The sequence below is a fragment of the Opisthocomus hoazin genome, chromosome 5 (assembly GCF_030867145.1).
Source record: "Opisthocomus hoazin isolate bOpiHoa1 chromosome 5, bOpiHoa1.hap1, whole genome shotgun sequence".
Classification (NCBI taxonomy): domain Eukaryota; kingdom Metazoa; phylum Chordata; class Aves; order Opisthocomiformes; family Opisthocomidae; genus Opisthocomus; species Opisthocomus hoazin.
Genome location: NC_134418.1, coordinates 10,328,317 through 10,348,684, shown reverse-complemented (window position 1 = coordinate 10,348,684; position 20,368 = coordinate 10,328,317). Strand labels below are relative to the sequence as shown.

The window sequence follows — 20,368 nt, the reverse complement described above, 5'->3', positions numbered from 1 at the left end:
ACTTTCAGTAGTAACTGCTTTATTGTAAACTGCTGAATTAGGGTTGTTAAATTACAAAGGATTAATCTGCAAGATGTTGGTTTTGTTTTTTAGTTGCATCTCTGCCACTTCTCCATAGTGACTTGAAACAAATCACTTCACTTACCTGTACTTCTCAAGCTGTAATATTTGAGTAATATGACAACTAGTTTAATAACATGCTGTTAGTTTGAATATACATTGTTCTGAATTGAAAATAATATATCAATAAAGCATTTACATATGAACAGTAAAAATTCAATAATAAACTAGTTGAATATTAGCATTTAGATCAAGCCTATAGGAAATTATATGATGTAAGATTGGTGTGGTTGTTGAATAGTGGATCTACACTGTATACAATAATACCTTATGATCTATACAATTTCTAATATGTTTAAAAACTTGGTACTGTGGTTTCATGCCACCAAAGATAAATAAACTTTAAACCTCTGTAAAAAAAAATTTTTTTCTATATTGCTCACAATAGAGCTTATAAAAAGAAGACACAAATAATTAGTAAAATCTAGATACTAATATCTGTATAATTCATAAAATCTATTTAAATACGATGGATGTGGGAGCTATAGACATTTTCAAAAGGAATGGAAAATTGTGACAAAGACGAAGTATACTAGATTTAAATAGCATATTAACACTAGACAATTATGGCAATTTAGATTGTCTAGTAACTTTTAAATTATGTTTTTACAATACTACATTAACTCAGAAGCCTCTGTGATCTTATTTGCGTACATTAAAGTTTTACAGGGATGCCAGTTGCTGTTTCGCATTAAAATTGCATTTAATTTTGAATGTCAAATAAGGATTTGTTTTCTTTATAAATGCGTGATTAGACCTATCTGCTGGGATGTTTGAAGTATTATAGAATAAAGCTTCAGGTATTACTGAATTGAGAACTTAATATTCAAATACAATATTCTGTTCTTACAGGAATAAAGCATTGTCTTGTGTTAATTGTCTAGTATTAGGTGCTAATTAGATGTATAAAGTAAATAGATTCACTAAATCTTGTAGCAATGTAGTGTGTGTTAATGAACTACTTTTATGCAGGCAAGTGTTGTTTCAAATGTTACACTGCAAAGTTCCGATTATTTGCTTCAATGCAAAAGATTTACTGAGGACTCTACTTCAAGTTTATGGTAACGAAATTAGCTGGAAACAAGGTAACTATCTAATCTAACCTATGGTCTAATCCTAGAATCTCCACGCTTTTGATGTTTCTGTAAAAATCACTAGGTGTAGAATTAACTAGATTGGTGGTGAAGCAATATATTGGAAAACAGTTTTAGTACCATGGAAGAGAAACACCCTTCTTGGGGGAGGTTGTGACCAGAGGCTTGGCATGTCAAGATGATGTATTTCTTCTCAGAGAAGGAATCAAATCACTGAATAACTTAAGGATAGCTTTCAGTGGAAACAAAAGCTCTCAACACAGTCTTGACTATAGCTGAAAAGATAAAACTGCTTCATGTTTCATGTTCCCTAGAAAAACTTTATCTGCTCAAGAGGAAAGGCTAAAATAAATTCCAGAGGTGCTCACAGTTGTCAGAATTAGGAATCACTTGAATGGGTCCTTGGTTTTTTGATAGGAACAAATAAGACTCTTGTATGCACTTAAAAGCAACTACGAACAGATGATAGAATATATAAATGTAATGTGGTTTGTGTGTTTTGGTTTTTTTTTCCAGCCTCTGTTAGTTTTTGAGGTGAATAGCTGTTTGCATTCAGAGAAAAGGATTGTGAGCTACATAAAATCCTGGTATGAGATCATGCAGATGAAATAACTTTTGGTTATCTGGCTGCTTCAGCAGAGCTCAGGCTGACTGAGGGGCAAGATGTCTCCTTCCCTAACTTTTGCTGAGCAGCCATGTGAAGTTCTTTTCAGCAACAGTTGTATCAGTGGAGGTAAACAAACCTGGTTCTCTTTAGAATAGTCCTGCAGCTGTAACTTGCATTATGGACACTGAAGTTTGCTTCCAGGTAACTGAGTCTCTAAGGTGGCGTAGCATGGAGTTCTTTATAAATGTATCTATGGGTTGTCGTGTGAACTTGGGGTTACTGAGGAGGATGCTTAGATCTATCTTTGAATATATTACAAAGCATTCTGGTTACTAGTTTCTCTCTCCTCTTGTAGTACTCCAGTACGTATCTTGAGATTGTAGTTAAGAGGGAAATGGAACAGCATTAGGCTTGCTCCATCCTATGTGTCTACGTGAGCATCAGAGAAAGTGCAGTATAAGCACATATAATCCTACAGGACAAAAGGTTCTGATTTTTGGGAACAGAGCTTTGTGCACTTAGATGTGAATTCATATATACATTAAAGATCTTAGAAGTCTAATTGCTAGGAAGTAAATCTTCTCTCCCCTAACACCCCAATAGCAGTTTTGTGGATGTCAGTCAAGTTAACAGCAACAACAAAACTGTACCAGAGGGAGACACTCACAAGAAAAATTTCAATTTGAAATTTTCAGTGATAAGAAAGAGGCTTTTACAGCCAATCTCAAGAACTGAAGGTTTACTTACATTTTGAAACTTGGGGGGAACCCCCCCCCCCCCAAAAAAAACCAAACAAACCAAAAACACTCTTCTAAAATATTCGGTATTGATCTTACTCCTATGTAGTCATTATATTGACTGTTTGTTACAGCTGCAAATTCAATGTTCAGCATTTTCGTAGTGTAAATGTTTGTCTATTTATGATATGTGTCTACAGGAAAGATGGGCAAAACTTTAAAGGTGTTTCTCACTATGGGAGATAATTTAAATATTTTGATTGTCAGGAATAACTTATTTTTGCAGTTGCTGATAGTGTCGTGTTTGATCCAAGGATCGCGGCATGGCTGATAAACCCCAGCGACACAGTTCCTTCTTTTGAATGTTTAATAGAGAAGTATTTTGAAAAGCCTTTTTCTGTGGGAACAGTAAACACAGATACAAGCACTTTGAGAAATGCATCAGTAAGTAGTTTGTTTTAAATTGTTTGTGGTTGTGTTAAAAGGGGAAGGAAACTATGAAAGAACTGCTTTTGCTTTGAAAATATTGCAAAAAAATAAAAGACAATGTTTTTCTGATGAAAGAGAATTATCGTGTTAATGCTATTTGTTGGAAATGTGATATTAAAAAAGGGGGAGAAGGGAAGGGTTCACTGCATTCTATCAAGAGGGGATCATATTCTCCAGGAACAGCTGTAAAATTCTGCTTCAAAACTGTGAAGTTCAGTAACAATATTAATTGATGTATAATCTGATCTTTTTTCTTTCCACCTCCCTGCAAACTGATTTCCAGCTTTCCTTTTCAAAATGTCTAATGCCTTGTTCTCTAATTTCTGTGAACTTGTAGCCTGTATTTAGTTAATTAATTAACAATTTTGCTGAATTTCACAACTGGTAAAGACACCATATCATAGGCTGAGGAACAGTAGGGAGTGAAATTTGAACCTTCAAGCATATGTATGAAGTATCTGTGAAATCTTATTTTGGGTAAGAGAGAACGTGCGATGAACTTTTTAAGAAGCTGTTCCCAGCACTATAGAAATGTCTTACTGTCTGTTGAAACTTCTTTACTGAATGCTGTAAAACTTTGGTATTTGTATTTTGGGCTGTGGTGATCTACTCTGGACGCATTAACATTCAGAAGTTGTTTGAATGATAAAAATAGATGTGCAGCAACCTAAATGATGTCTTTTTGAAACCTTTCACTTGTCAGAGCCCTTGCTTGTTCAAACACAAGTATTGTAATGTGATTACAGGGTGTCTAGCATACAAATCCACAGATGTCAAGTGGACTTAGAGTGTGGACAGAGATCACTTGTATCAGTACAGACATTTCTGAGAAAACCAGAGCCAGTTTAAAACACTAGCTATAAACTGCAGTTGTTCAGAAGCTACTTCATGAATTAAGCTATTAGTGTAGGGGATGGACAGGCAAACAGGCAGAAGCTATAGACTTGTTGGTTATTTCTGTATGTGATGTCCCCTCTTGTGAGTCAGCATCCTTAATCTTGTCTCTAGCTTGACTCAGCCTTTTGTTCTTCATGTATCACATCTATTCTTAGTTTTCATTACTCAAGTTTGTTATCCTGATTCCCAGCTCTGAGTTAAATATTGAAGTATTATTTCCTTCCTGCCCTACTTCTGGTCTAGTTGGCTTCCTTGCCCCAGCCATCTCTGGTGCCTTTAGACTGACTTGTTCACCGAAGTCCCAGTTAATACCTCCCTCTAACATCCTGTGATTATTCCCCCCCATTTCTTATGCAATTAATTTGTTCCCTGTACTCTCCCACTTTCTTTTTGGCTTCTCTGTTTGCTCAGTGAGTCACAGTTCTTCCTGTGAATCCTAGCTCTTTGCCAGATTTATCTTTTCAGCCTTTTTGCTCTAACTTTACTGGTAGATTCCTAAGTTGTCTGTAGTCCAAGAGGGATCCATGCCAGGTGATATAACATGCCTTGTGCCCCACTACATCAGTTAACCTGCCTCTGTATTGTGCTACTCTTGTCCACCCGGCATAGTACTTGGAATGACTGCTATTTTATTTTGTAGCTTGCTACTCGCCCACACACCTCTCTAGCACAGAATATGTGCTACTTGCTGCTGGTCTGTATATTTGATGCTGTGCCAAAAGGCTCAGTAAAACGACTCATGGTCCATGTACCTTGAAACCTTTGCTGAAACAGGCGCTAAACCTCGTACTGCTCTTGCCATTGCTGCGTTTGCTGGTGAGGAATCTTGGTGTCAATTGAAGCCTGTCATTGGGCCTACTTCCATCTCTGTAATGGGATCAAGTAAACTGTCTGTTGCTGAAAGCATAGTATTTCACAGACAGCTTGCTCGTTCCAGAACCGGTGGGTATGGACAAGGTTTCTTGGAGATATGTTGATGACTTTTCACTGGAGTATGGGCCTGCTTAAATTAATCTGACTGGAGTAGAGAGAAGTCCTCACTGATAGGACTAGACTGTTACAAAGCAAGGATGACCACCGGTGGATCTAGATATTTCAGCTTCGAAGATAGGCCTCTGCATGCTACCTTCAAGGGCTTACCGTTTCTCAGTCTTGCAGCATTCAAATCTGCTGTAGGCTGAGGGGAAACCTGTACAGTAGATATCCTTATTGTCTACTCACAAATGACCAGCACAAACAATGCTGAAGTTGTATAGACTAATAGCCCTTGAGCAGATGGGGAATCTGCATGGGCTGTCAGTGGAATTCGTTACCCCGTTTTAACTCTGCTGCTGCTGAGGCTTTGCTGGGACACAGTTTCCACTAACAGACGGCAGCTTACATAGAATCTGTTTAGTTTTATCTGCTGTTATCTAGAGTCATATGGTCATTTCAAGATAAAAACAACTATGCTCCAGGCTGAAGCGTGTTCTGAATGACTGCAGCACTAGTGCCCCTTTATGGTATGTGGTAGGAAAATGTGTCTGCAGCAAAGACTATCCTCAAACTCAGGTAATTCTGTTTTTAGCGTGAAACGTAACTTCTTGTGACTAATAGGTGTCTCCCACACTTCTGTTACACTCGGCACTTCCCTTCTCTTACAAGTTAGTTGGACCAATATGGTAAAGTTCCCATGATGGTTCTTCCTCAGCTGTGTACCAGAATGCATGCCTCTGTAACAATGTGTTATAATTTGTCCTAATAGAAACTAATTTTCAGTCAGTTCTGGTTCTATTTGTGTTTGTGCAGCAACAAGTAATTTGGATTCCTTCTGCATTCCGTTTGGATCAAATAATGGATGAAACATTGCTCTTGTCAGTCTGCATCTGTTGTAATGCTTTGTTTCCAGACTTCTGTTTTTCTTCAAATAATGGAGATGTTTTGCAAACAGTAGGCCAATATTGTGAGTTTTGTGCACAAGGCAGATTTTTATACACTGTTTGGAGGATGGATTATGTTTACCTGTTGATTTACAGCTGACTCTTGCACTGTGAGGGCACAGGATCAAGTGTTTAGATGTACTGGTGGTTCAGTCTGAGCCTACCCTCACTCCCGGGAAACAAGACCAGGAGGTTTTGAGAGTCATCCTGAAGACGAGGAGATAATGGCATCTAGGTCAGGGAGCAATTCCTGCAAGAGACCCTGTTCAAATGGAAAAAGTTGTCCAGAAATACCTTTTTGCAAACTCAGAAAGAGTCCTTACTTCCCTGAAGAGACAGGAAGATCCTTTTTTATTTTAGAAAAATCCTTTATCTGGAGACCTGTTTAGACTATATAGAGCCTCCTTTAGGAAGGATTTTGGAGATTCCTCAGCCACTTTGAAATAAAAGCAGGCAAGAATAATTAAAATAACTACTGTTCTGTCTGGACAGATTAAATGCCTTGGAGGACCATAGTATTCTGATATCAGGCCTGTTCTTAAGAAAATATTCTTGAAAACGATTTCAGTAGTGATCTTTCTGTTTTAGTCCATAATTCGTAGCTTAATGACATCCAGTTTAGTAGAGTGATGTCACATTGCTTATACTCTTCCGGACGATAGTTTTGTTCTTTACAAAATACTGGATGTTTCATTCAAATGGAAACATTGCCTTCATTTTCTATGCAATATTAGAGGAGAGTGTAAATCTGATAACAAGTAGAAATGTCCTTTTCTTTCCTTCTTGTCGCAGAAGGACCAAAAGGAAAGATTCTGAATATGTCAAAAACCGTGAAACTGTGAAATGGGCAGCGAAGACAGATTTGGTAGCATAGTTTCTGAGAGCTTGCTCTGGTATGGAAAATGCTTTCTAGCTCAGTTTGAGTGGAAAAAGCAGAATATATTTTGAAACAGATTTTTTTTCTCCCAACTGTAGGTGTTTCATGAGAGCAGTAAGGTAAGAAACCTGTGGAACAGCTGCAGGTCTGTAGAGGAAACAGAGAATTCTGCAGCTTATAGCATGGGAGTCCCTCTTAATGTTCCTTCAGCTCCAATTAAGGAATGCAAATAATAGTGACCATAGAATAATTAGAATTAATTTAAAATACACATAAGGTGAATGATAAACCTGAAGATAGATTGCTTACAAGATGCCCAAGGAACCGTCTCAGTGCTTTTTGAATTGAGAAGAAGCTCTCCATTTGATTTCCTGGCCATTTGGTGTTGTGTCAGTATAGTCTTAAAAAAAAACCACCAAAAAAACACAACAAACACCCCCCCCCAAAAAAAAAAAAACAAAACCCCAACTTTTTTACTCTTCTTGACAGAAAGATGTAATTCACTTGGGAAGAAGATTTAAAATTTATTTTCAACCCTGCCTATGTGTATTAATTTAGTAGAAATGGTCTTGGAATACCCTGTTCACCAAGAATCTAGCCAAATCTAGGTCAGTCTCCAGCAATGTGGCTATTGAGGAAGAAACAATCAGTGTTACCAGATCATCTTCTGAAGTGGTGAGGATTCTATTGGCCTCAGAATTGATTTCTGCTCTGATGAGTCCTCCATGTGATGTACATTATGCTGATGTTGTCAAACAAAATAGTAAGCTTAGACATCCTGCAGTTCTACTTGCTATTGATTTTATTATTTTTGTTTTTCACACTGTCATGGACAGGAATCTGCAGCCAGTTCTTCACTGTATCTGGGATAACTGTCTTGCATTCTGGGTTTCTGTACTTGCTCAGAATTCCATAGTCTTATGGGGTTTAATGCAGGTTTTCCCTGTCAGGCTTCTCTCGTCAGTCTTTCCTTTTAGGGATTTTTTTCTTCTTTTTTTTCCTTCCCATTTGCTACATAAAACTGGAACTATACTAGAATCTTTCTTAAAGTCTTAACTACCCTTATTAAAATCATGCCTTATGTCAAGCGAATCTCACGTCTGCCTTTTTGGATAGTCGGATGCTGAGCTCAGGGTACGGAACTCTCGAGGATGTCACTAAACTGAATGAGCATAAATTGGAAGTAATGCATGCAGGTTAGTTTCATTTTACAAAGAGATCTAGGAATCTTTGTTGCCAGTTTTATGTTGGTTCAATGTGTAGCAGCAGCCAAAAAGACAAAAAAAAAATTACAGGCACGATAAGGAAAGGTATTGAGAACAAGAAAAGGGACATGATTTTTTTTGCCATAGAAAACCTTGGTGCACCCACACCTTGAAGGCTGCATTTCAAGAAAGGCACAGTGGGCTTCTAAAAGGTCACAGGATGGAACAGCTGCTTTATAAGGAGGATGTGGAGAAAAATGTGGTTATTTAAGATGGAGACAAAAAGACTGAAGGGCACTATAGTAGCAGTTTTCTAAATTATTATGAAGGCAGTGGATAAAGTGAATACAGTGGTACTATTTGGCAAATCCTGCAGTACTATAACTGTGAGTCATTTGGTGAAATCAGGAGGAGATGTGGTTAAAAACTGACAATTTTATTTTTTTTATGTTGTTAGCAATGAAGTCTGCAGTCTAGAGATATACAAGAAAATGTTAAACATCTTTCTGAAGCAATCAAAACCTGGACTGTGCCTTAGAGATGCTACTCTAACTTCATGAAGAGATTTTGTAGTCTGTAGATTCAGCAGGTTCCATTAAGCCAATTGTTCTACACCTAGCATACATGTAATTGATATATGATTCTCTTTATAAAAACTGTTACATTCTCCTCCTTCAACTTATTCTTCTAAACTAAACAAACCTGATTAATCTCTTTCTCTGTAGGTCATATTTTCTAAACTTACTATTATTTTTTTTCTGATCTGAAGCCTATCTGACAGTTCTTAATGTCTCTCAAAGTATTGTGGCCAAGTTGCCCCAATATGTCAGATGTGTCCTCGGAAGTATTTATCAGCACAGAGTAAATGCCTCTGTTTGCACAAATAATCCTTGGTTTAATTTCACTGTTTTACATAAAAAAACTAAAAACTATCATAACATCATACTTAATTCCATGTAACCTATTTTCCTGCCTCCAACACAGTCCAGTATATGATTCTTGGGGGAAGAGTATATGGACAGGCAAGTGCATAACTTTAGTTCTCTGGAATGCTATCCTAGGTTCTGTAGTTTGTAGACCAGGAATTTTATGGGACAATGCTGGTACTTTTGCACTTAATGGCTTGGATGTAAATTTATTCTATAACTGATTGTTCAGCCATCATTGAAGATACAGGCTGCAGGAAAGAAAATCTATGTCTGCAGCATTTTTCACATTCCCATCTTTACTCACAGGAATTCAGTAATGAAAAGCAGCACTTTATTGTTTACGTTTTGTGTATTAGCCTGATAAACAAATTTAATAGGTTGACGTTAGGTTTATTTTTAGTAATCATGTTCGTGGAGCTAACGATCAGGTTCCCAGTGTCTGTATGCATTTCAAAATATTCTTCTAGCCTACTGAATGAGGTGGCATGGCTCTGTGCAGAACACCTCTGGAACAGAAGGGAAGGAAGTGAATAGTTCAGGCATAGAAGAGCAGCAGTACTGATAGGAGAAAATCATCTTATAAGTAGTAGTAGAATTCTGACTTCAGTGTCAAAGGCAGTGTGGTGATACTATTTCTCCATTCTTGGCCTGTGCAAAGTGTAAATAAAAGAACAGGTAAAATCTTGAATATTCATGATCTCTACTGCTCTGTTCATGAATTGTTTGTCAGAGGTCTAAGAACATTACTAAAATGTTAAATATGGCAGGAGATGTACAGAAAAATATATTGATTTAGTTGAATCCCTTTTAAAAATATTTTTTTAGCATTCAAACTATTGATTTTTGTTTTAATTTATTTATATCAGTATCAAAACTTAGGTGTGAACTTGGAGAAGCTTTATAAAGTAATGATGGACCTTGCTCATGACTTACAGGTAAGACATAAAAAGTAGTTACTCGGATATAACTTCGGAGGTGTTACCATGAATTAGAGAGTTAGTGATGTGCCTCTCATTCAAATCAGCATCTCTACTCAAGTGAAATAGAAGGCTTCAATCCTTACCGGTTTACACTGCTGGTCAACATTTAAAATGAAGTAGCCCATCTAATTTGACATTTTTTCCAGAGTGGGGATATGGTTAGTCTAGAGGTTAATCTTTAGAATAAAATTTTCCCCTGCAACAGTTAAATATATAAATGAAGATTCTAGGAACGGGAAATATTCAGCATATTGTGACTTTTCTTCTGGTATTTTAAAGCTATATGAAGCAGTCTAAATAGTATTAACAACATTAAACCAGAGTGTAGCTGGGTTTTTTTGATGTATTCCTTGGGTACAAAAACTCAGCATATCTTTTGATCTAGGTTGTATTAGCCAAACACTGGTCAAACCCTGGAACGAGCGGTCATAGAGAGTTGGTGGATACCCCAGGCCTGTCAGTGTTGAACAGGCGTTTGGACAGTGCCCTTGATACGCTCTAACTTTTGGCCAGCACTGAAGTGTTTGGGCAGTTGGACTAGATGGTCGTTGTAGGTCCCTTGCAAGTGAACCATTTTGTTCCATTTTAGCCCTTATTGTGGTTCAGAATGCATCTCAAGAAGTATTTTAGTCTTTTAATGGTTGTTGTGTGTTTTTTTTCCCGTCTAATCATACACCTGTAAAAGTGTCAGAATTTAAGGACATGCTCAGGTTCCGGTGGAAAGTACATCATAGAATCCCAGGAGTTTTCCTTGAAACTGATGGTAGCAAGTGTAGGGCTTAGACCTTCAGGTGATGGAGCCATATTAATCTGGATATCTAAGTGGCCCAGCAGTATGGTGAAACAATCTGTGAAGGAAGGCAACAGGGAAACCCCAAAGGCCCGGAAACAGTGAGTGCCAGCCTACAGGGGGAGTTTTCAGACAAGTGTTGCTGTTTGATTGCTTCTGTGGTTAGAGAAAAAACAGATTTCCTGTTCTTTGTAACCAAATTGGGCCTATTAGTCTAATATCTTTTGTTTTCATCCTAATGAAAACAAAGTTATGAATTCTTAATGGTTGCTTAATTGTTCAAGTGAATAAAGAAAAAGGGATAACTATGTGTCCTATTACAAGGGAGCTTGTTCTAAAAATAAACTGTTTAGAAAAATGAGATTTGTATATTTCTTTATTACTATTCCTGTACAAGATGTATTACTGTTCCCCACAAATGAAGTGATAACGGACTACAGTATTTAGATACTATAATTCACACTAAGTAGTATTTCATTCCTCAAACAGTGTTGTCATATAAAAAGCAATTATACAGAAAGGGAAATAGTGCTTTCTGGAAAATAGATCCACATAATGCCACTACTGGATGTTTTAAGATTAAAATTGGCTGATACTGAAGAATTTATTTGTATCTTGCTTTACAGGTTCAAGGTTTGTGGAAATTATTTTGCACATTAGAGCTTCCACTTATCAAAATTCTGGCAGGTATGATAGTTCAGTTCCAAATATGAATCTTCACCATTTTCACACAGCTGCTGACCGTGCTCCAGTAAATGTTATACCTCAGAATACTGTTATCTTAGCCTCATAACAGCTGTGGGAGTTTGAGTTTCCATTGTATACTCTATAAGAAGCATGTAAAATTGAAATTGTCATTTCTAAGTGTTCTCAGTATATGATTTTATTTACAGTGATGGAAACACACAAAATACATGTGAACAAACAAGAACTGAAAAAAACATCAGAGATTCTGGGGGTAATTTTTGTCTGTTTTTTCTTTTGGAAAATGTATAGTATCATCTTTCTGCTTTTACTGAGGATAGCTGGTTAAAAAGAGGAGGAAACTTTTTGTTTTGTCATGTTTTACATGACAGTTTGGGGTTTCTAGTATTTTTATTATTATAAATATAAGTAATGATGTTTAAATTTTAGGATATTTCCATGTTTATTTCACAAGCAAAAAAGAGCCATTTGCTTCATTAGCCTTGCCCAGAACCAAGATTGCTTTGCAAAATGCACAGATCCTTTTGGGTTGTGTGTTGTAGAGTAGGAATTGTAATGATGCTTTCTGAACATATTTTTATCAGTAACCATCTTCCTGAGAAATGATAGATATTTTTATCTCTCTTTGTAAATGAAACACTTTTTACAACCGACACGTTCTGAGAGTTCCAAGTTTGCCATTTCCCCATTGATAAAAAGAGCTACAAGAGAATCCTATTTTGTAGCATGAAATCTGACTGACTAGATAATCGTAGTGATCTGAGAGATTATTAACTTAACTGGAACAATTGGCATAACTCTGTTCCTCACAGATCTCTATAGTCTGCTCTGTTCCTCACGGATCTCTATAATAGTCTTCAGTAACCCAAATTATTTTTCTACAAATTTTGCTACTTTTTGCAATGGTAAATCCCCTTCCCAGATCATGAAGAAATACATATTAAAGAGTATATAAGCAATCTACTCAATCATATGGTGATAGTCGGCAATGATTACGCATTATCCAGTACCTTATTTTTAAATAGAAGTCCAATATATTCATCAACCTAGGAAGTAGCAGATATTGAAGAAAATGATAATGTAAACAGAACAATTCTGATGTACTAATTTATAGTTGCGACTCAAAGAGCTTGAAGAGGAAGCTCATCAAGTTGCTGGAGAACGATTCCTCTTGACCAGCAGTAATCAACTCAGAGAGGTAACATTTATACAACTATTATTATGTGAGTTGTAAGTTCTGTAAAAGTGTTATTGATACAGAAGAATTATAAAGCATATAAAATTGTCCTTACAACTTCAGAATTCTTTTTCTTCAATATTGATTATCTTATTTTCTTATTTTAATGGAGGACATATTAGTTTTTCATACATCTGGCAATGCTGGATAATCTGTAGTTGAATGTATTTACATAAATTATGCATTTGATTTTTAGTAAAAAACACTACTTTTTCAATAGCTCAAAAATAAAGATTTGATTGTTAGTTCTCTTTGCTAAAGTATGCTCTGTTTTCTAGACATAATTTCAGGCACCATATAATTTTCCTTTCTGTTTCAGCACTTGAAACAGTGAAACATTTCTCTTATTTTTTTTTTTCTTACTGTAGGTACTATTTGAAAAGTTAAAACTGCATGCACTGTGTGAGAAAATTCACAGAACTGAAATGCAACAACTTGTGTCTACCTCAGAAGCTGTGGTGAGATGGCAGGAGGGTTTTAAAACTGTCTGCATGATTTAGCAAAGCTTCTAAGTTATATTCCAGTGAAACTGACATTTATCCAAAGTTTTCCTAATAATCTTGGTTTATTTTTCTTCATTCACTTATGCCAGAAATGAAAATTGCACTCCATGATAGGGAAAAACAAACTAGCTACCGAAGCTAAGCTTCAGCTATACACCAGAGGTAAAAACTTTAGCACCAGCATGCATGTATGACCATCTTCCTCAAAGGAGGGAGATGTTCTTACTGGTCAGATTTTGGTAGCTCAGTATGGCTGACTAGTTGGGTGAAAGAGGCCACCGGTGAAGGAAAAAAACATTAATACAAAATCTGCTGGTGAAGGAAACAGCAACCCAGACTTTCTCTGTGCTGTTAGGAGATTTGAGCTAAACCCATGTTTTAATCTTTTTATGGAACGTAAAGGTCTGTGGAAATTACTTGATACCTGTAGTCTGAGCTGCGAGTTGTCACTTTCTTCATATGATCCAGTGTTTTACTTGTTGTGTGCATGAATTTTTCTCAGGCTTTTTTTTTCCCCCTCTGTGGAGGTGCTTGTCTTAAGTAAAAACAGTTGCATTTGGAGTAACATCTGGAGGATCTTGATAGACTGTTGTTCCCTTGGAGCAACAGTGACCAAACAATTTAGATGCTTTGATACACATGTACAAGAGATCAAATATATCTTCAGGTTCAGTGCAAGAAGTATTGCACGTATGATCCTTCTCCAGTTCTTTCTTCTGTTAGTTTTGGCACAGATAATTTTCAGCAGTGCAGACATTTGTGTGTGATCCCAACACAAGTGCAGAAACCTGCCAAAACTATTTGTCTAAAAATGATGCAGTCAAGACCAAACTGCAGACTTGTTGGTTACTCGAGGCAAATGTATGTGCCCCTTCTTTATCATAGAATCATGTAGTTGGAAAAGACCTTTAAGATCGAATCCAGCCATTAATGTAACACTACCAAGTCCACCACTAAACCACGTCCCTAAATGCCACCTATACGGGTCTTTCAAAGACCTCCAGGGATGGTTACTCAACCACTTCCCTGGGCAGCTGGTTCCAGTGCTTGATAACACTTTCAGTGAAGAAATTTTTCCTCTCATCCTACCACTTGTTACTTGGGAAAAGAGACCAACACCCACCTCGTTATAACCTCCTTTCAGGTAGCTGTAGAGAGCAAGAAGGTCTCCCCTCAGCCTCCTCTTCTCCAGACTAAACTATCCCAATTCCCTCAGTCACTCCCCTCAATAGGACTTGTTCTCCAGACCCTGCACCAGCTTCGTAGCCCTTCTGGATGTGCTTCAGCACCTCAATGTCCTTCTTGTAGTAAGGGGACCAAAACTGAACGCAGTGCTTTAGATGCAGCCTCACCAGTGCTGAGTACAGGGGCACAATCACCTCCCTACTCCTGCTGGCCACACTATTCCTGATACAAGCTAGGGTGCCGTTGGCCTTCTTGGCCACCTGAGCACACTGCTGGCTCATGTTCAGCTGGCTGTCAACCAACACCCCCAGGTCGTTTTCCGCCAGGCAGCTTTCCAGCCACTCCTCCCCAAGCCTGTAGCATTGCATGGGGTTGTTGTGACCCAAGTGCAGGACCTGGCATTTGGCCTTGTTGAAACTCATACAGTTGGCCTCGGCCCATCAATCCAGCAGAGTCTTCCTACCCTCCAGCAGATCGACACTCTCACCCAGCTTGGTGTCATCTGTAAACTTACTGAGGGTGCACTGGATCCCCTTGTCCAGATCATTAATTGATCATTTTGTTAAGATAATAATAGTTATGGAATTCTTTCTTGGCAGAGAAGAATCCTCTGTGTAGCTGCACCTGTTTCTGATTTGGTGCTGCAGTTGTATTGCTCTAGTTTACATGGGAGTCAAATTAAAGTACACAACTCATTGCTAAGAATGAACACCTCTGGGAAGGTAGAAAGGTAGTATTTGTTTCTCATGTGTGAAAAAGGAAATTCAGCTTTTGGGCAGATGTGATCTCTGAGGTACTATCAACAGTATGACCATAAAACCCATATGTTACCCAAGGAGAAAGATGTTTTGTAGAGCAAATATATAATCTTGGACAGTGACAGAGATGCCTGGGAGATGGGAGGGATCAATGAAACAGAATGCATGTCATCTTGTTGTGGAAACATTTATTGCAGTAATCAGAGCAATGCCTTTATCTAGTCCAGTACTCTCTTTCCAACAACTGCTGCGACTTGGTTATTTAGAAAAAGGTAGGTGGAAACCTTCCAATAGATAAATACTGGATAATTAATCTTAATATGTTGTTTCTTCCTGGTAGCAAGAAAAAAAAAAATTATGCTTTTAAATCTCCATTGTAGTACAGTTGCATCTATTTTTCACCCTGAACTGTTGCAGTTCCGGGTATTTTTGTTGTACTTACAAATATCCAATCTCTATTTTAACAGTTTCATTCTTTTTCTTAATAAAATTTTATGGCAATTTGCAATCAAAGTAATTAGAAATATTCTTTATTTTATTGCTTTTGGATTTGACAATTTCATTTTTTTTTTAAGGTCTTCTGAAACTTGTGTTAAGTGATGAACAGGAGAAATTCTCCTGTTGGATTTTGTGTGTGTGTATAAATATGTATGTGTGTATATAGGTGTTATGTTGTATACTTTTATAATGTTCTCTCTTGCATTGATGCTGTCTAGCACAAAAAATAAACAAAGGACCATAAATAACACTCCATCCCCCTTCACGCTCCCATGTTTTCAGAGTTGTTGTGGAAAAGTTTTTCTGTCTGCATGTCTTTTTGTCCCTGTCTGGGACAGGAAGGGAAATGAAATGGGAAGGGGTAATCTCCAGCCCTCCTGCTGAAGGCAGGAAAGAATGAAGGCTTCCTTGGGCCTGGGGTGAGATCGCTTGAGGGACGTTATTCTTTAGCAGTATTTTGTCCATTCAGCCTGGTGAGAAAATGTCTTCCTCCAAAACTTATTCTGTTAGGATTTTTTAAAATAGTATAATTTAACAGAAAAGTATACCAGTAATTCACATTCTTTATTTTGCAGCTCAGTAAGTTGCAAGATCTTCATCCTTTGCCTAAGATAATTTTAGAATACCGGCAGGTGAGCTGATATTTTTCACATAGTGTAGTTGCACTGAAGAAAAAATAGCAAGAAAGAAAATATATTCACAGCTAAATAAATTTTTAAAAGTTGGCTTTAGTGTAAGTTAATTCAAATATTCATTTAAATTTTGAAGTTTAGTGTATTCTTAAAAGTTTATAATTTAATGTTTATACTTCTGTTTTGCACTATGTTATAGCTAGCAAACAACGGTTGCAAAAATAATTGGAAAACTTCACTGCTGAATTTGTCTGGTGCTATAAAGCACACTCAGGACAAAACATTTGAGTTCTGAATAAATGCTCCACAGAAAGTGAAGCACGTAACTAGTTATGAGTTTTTTGGGTGACGAGCCTCCTGAAAATCCAAAATGAGCTAGTTAGTCTGCTCTCACGCTTAATGTTTGGGTTTTCAGTGGATGAATTTCCAAGATTTAAAAAAAATAAAACTGTTGGTTTTCTTGTTGTGTGTGTGGCTTTTTTGTGTAGTTTATTGACCTGGGGATATAAGATATAAAAGAATAAATTCCAGTAGTTCGTTTACTGGTTATCTGCAAAGACCTGGCTTTAGGGTGTAACCGAGCACTTACCTAACTTATGCTAATAGGTTAAGCTAGTAGTGAGTATACATCCATTATTTAATAAGATAAAACTGTTTTAAAAAAGTCTACAAAATGAGTTAATATGCATTTGGAAATGATGATCTTTAATTTGAAAAATATCTTACTTTTATAAATAAGCGTTTATCTAAACTTTTATGTAATTTAGGTTCATAAGATGAAATCAACGTATGTGGATGGACTACGAACGTGCATGAGAAAGGTAGAAATATAAAAAGTAGCCTGTAAAGTATGGTATTTCAAATAAATCATAAAAGGATGTGAAATGATTGCAGTGTTCACAGTGTAAGAACTTTTATATATGGAAAATTATAAAGTATTTCTTTTTGATTTTGTAGTCCTGATTGAAGTGAGTTTTTATTACTGATACTTACATTAAATAAAATTTAGTTGTATGTCTTCATCTTTTTCTTTTGGGGGATTTTACTTTACTTGGCTACAGGGATTTATTTCCTCTACATGGAATCAGACAGGAACTGTGACTGGCAGACTTTCAGCCAAGCGCCCAGTAAGTGAGCCTATTAGAAGATTTACATTTTAATTAGAATTAAAAATTAATATTACGTATATAAAATATGTAATATTTTTAACATGTGTTCGTTTTCATCTAAGTCTAGCAGTTGCTATATTGTATGTAAATGGTGGACAGAAAAAGCTTGTTAAATGGGTGTTTTACTCTAGAACATTTATTCTTATGAATATATTCTGTTGTCTGTGGATCAGAATTTAATATTACCTGAAGTTTACTTAAAGTAGAGGGGTAGAATTGTGAGCCACGCATGCACCCTCTAGACTTCCACTGAATACTTATTTGTAATGAATTTCTGGTGTTCATGACCCACTCCTTGTAAAGGATCGGTGAGCCCTGGAAGGTACCTTGGGGATTATGGAAAAAAGGGAGCTCTTTTCTCCTGGAATTTGGCTTCAGGCCTGGTAGCAGCGAAGGGCTAAGCTGGCTGTGCTGTTGCTTTGGAAGTCTTGCCAGATGCTTATATGGCTCTGACACTTGGGCTCTTTGTGCTTCCGCTCTTGTCTTTGTCTATAATGATCTCCATGTACGTGCTTGTGGCTGCAGTGTGGTTTATTTGACTTTCTGGACTGCTAGAGGCGTGGCTTTTTTTTTTTTTTTTTTCCTAAGGTGGCCTTGTTTAGGGTATATTTGAATGTATTTTATTATACCATTTTACTTGGAGCTTAGGAAGCATACTGACCTTTGACTGTAGGGACTGGTGAGGCCTTTTGTGTTCCACTTCTGTTGCGGCCCACAGCTGTGTGGATGAGTGTGCAGGACCTGGTGTGGGAGGAGACTGCTTCAGGGGCTCAAGTCAAGGCATAGGTGAGAGAATAGCAGCAGAGAAGTAGTGACTGTGTATCTGCGGAAATATTCTGTTTTAATCATGGCCTTTCTTAGCAAAGACCTGATCTCTCAATCTTCTTTTACCTGTCTTCACAGTTCAGGTTTCACTTGTATCTTCCTACTCTCGTGGTACATATTTCTATACAATTTGTCACCGAACAATTTATAGGAAGTGCTTGTGCTTTTTGCTGAGCAAAAAAAACCAATGTCTAGGATTTTGAATTAACAATGGAATGGTGGAGTGTTACTGCTGCTCCCACTTCTCATGCACGCATATGGGGGAAATTGAGGGTAGAGACTGGAAAAGATGATCATGAAGGTCACAGTTTGCTAAATATTCTGATGTGATGCACAGGCGTTTACAAGTCAGAGCAGAACAGACAGCTGTCTTGAACAACCACATACAACACAAGGTGACCTTTGGCCCATCATGCTGAAAATGGCACAAGATCTACTTTTCTCAGAGGTTGTTTTTCTGCAAAATAATGCTGCTAAAGTTAGCATCCAGGGTTGCCTAAGGGTGGCTTTTCCTTATAAGGAAAACCATTGGCGTGGCTTTTTGTGTGAAATGTTTATGGAAGTTATACCATCTGTTTCTGAATCATTAATATGGAAGATATACTGATCTTACTATGAAGTTATGTCAAATTTTAGCTGAATATTTGCTGAGATAGTTTATTTTTAACTGTATTGTAAAATGCTTTCAGGAGTAATTAAAGCAAAAAATAATTGTAAATCAGATAAAGTGAGAATTAAAATAGAAAAAACATCCCATTTGCTGCAGTGGTTGTGGGAGATGGGGTTCCAAATGAAGGAACTCTTCAGATTCTCTCTCTTTCATTTATTTTGTAAAGGTAATGGATATATGTGTCCTCTTTCCTTTAAGACATTAAATGGAGTCCAGGAGGGATTTACTTGTAGGTTTAAGGGGAAATGACCAGACATTAGGTACAGAGCAGGATTTCTTTTTCAGATAAACTCTTCTGTGATCTTCTTTGAGAGCAATCTACATCTGATGTATGACTGCTGTATATTTTTGGCTTAATGTGGGTTTCTATCGATAGACAAGCTTATTCACATGAATTTTTATGCCTTCTGTGTTGCAGCAACTTAGAGGGGCTTTTTGGTAGACCTTCAGTGGCTCTCCATGTGTACATCTATTTTCATTTAACTGTGCACTCCATTTCTTCTCATTTGGTTTCTTCTTCTACAATGTGTGCTGCATAATTAATGCATTTTTCACAAATAATGAAGCGATATATAATAAAATAATTGTTAAACAGGGATACATTTGATATTTTAGTCTCCTGCTATAGCATTGTAATCATCTATTTGCTACTCCATGAGAACCTGCGTATCTGAAACCTAAAAGCAAATACAAACTCTAAAATTCTTCAAATTGTTTTGTAACCTATCCTTAGACTAGTTATTTTTTTCCACTCTATGATGGATTGCTTATGACTATTAGGGGAAGGTAATGAGGTTTATTGTTTATATATGTTATTTTAAATTAATTTTTTCATAAATATATTAGCCTTGTCTACATTAGGATATTCCTTTATTGTAATGCTCATAGATAACTTTCCTATTAAATATATTTATTATATTCATAAAGACTTGTTTATGTTCTCCAAACCTACAATGAAATACTCAGCCTCTCACCTTTTAGAGCAAAAATAAGTCATGACACAGGTGGAAAGGCATAAGGCCAATTATGATCAAGCCTCTTTCAGAATAATACGGAGAGAAATCCTAACTCAAGATACAAAGATTGCATATAATTGGATGTTATAATTTGGTTGAAGATGTAAACTTCAGTGCTAGAATCAGATATTCTGTGTTAAGGTTTCTTTCCTCCAGGCTTCTGCAGCAGAGAGAACTGAAATGCTACTAATGAGTTTACACTTCTATACATCAGAAGATGATTGTATCATTAAATTAAAAACCATAAAGTGATGCGCTTGAGGCAGCATTTCCTTCCTTTTAGTAACAAAAAGTTATACTGAAGATAAATATTTTTTTTTTTACCTTCTCAGACCAATTGAAAAAAAAGAAAAATTCCTATTTCTCCGCAGGAAAAATGCTTTTATCATCTTGTCCAAAAAGGCAAAGAAAGAAAATAATCTAACTTGCCAGTCAAAGAAGAATATTGGCCTTTAATGTGGAAAGCAGGAATGTAATTAGAAAGAGAAACTAGTTAGGGTACATTGAAGGTTAATGTGCTCAAAGG

General features: G+C 36.8%; 1 protein-coding gene across 1 annotated transcript in view; it reads left to right on the top strand.

Moving 5' to 3' along the window:
• The window catches only part of POLN (DNA polymerase nu), a 110,098-nt gene that overhangs the window by 10,213 nt on the left and 79,517 nt on the right, over window positions 1-20,368 (top strand). Inside the window, exons 5-14 of the mRNA XM_009934767.2 lie at window positions 1,093-1,205; window positions 2,845-3,002; window positions 9,741-9,809; window positions 11,271-11,331; window positions 11,538-11,602; window positions 12,464-12,547; window positions 12,955-13,044; window positions 16,106-16,162; window positions 16,930-16,983; window positions 17,224-17,289. Of these exons, the coding sequence (XP_009933069.2) occupies window positions 1,093-1,205; window positions 2,845-3,002; window positions 9,741-9,809; window positions 11,271-11,331; window positions 11,538-11,602; window positions 12,464-12,547; window positions 12,955-13,044; window positions 16,106-16,162; window positions 16,930-16,983; window positions 17,224-17,289 (817 nt within the window). The remainder of the gene's footprint in view (window positions 1-1,092; window positions 1,206-2,844; window positions 3,003-9,740; window positions 9,810-11,270; window positions 11,332-11,537; window positions 11,603-12,463; window positions 12,548-12,954; window positions 13,045-16,105; window positions 16,163-16,929; window positions 16,984-17,223; window positions 17,290-20,368) is intronic.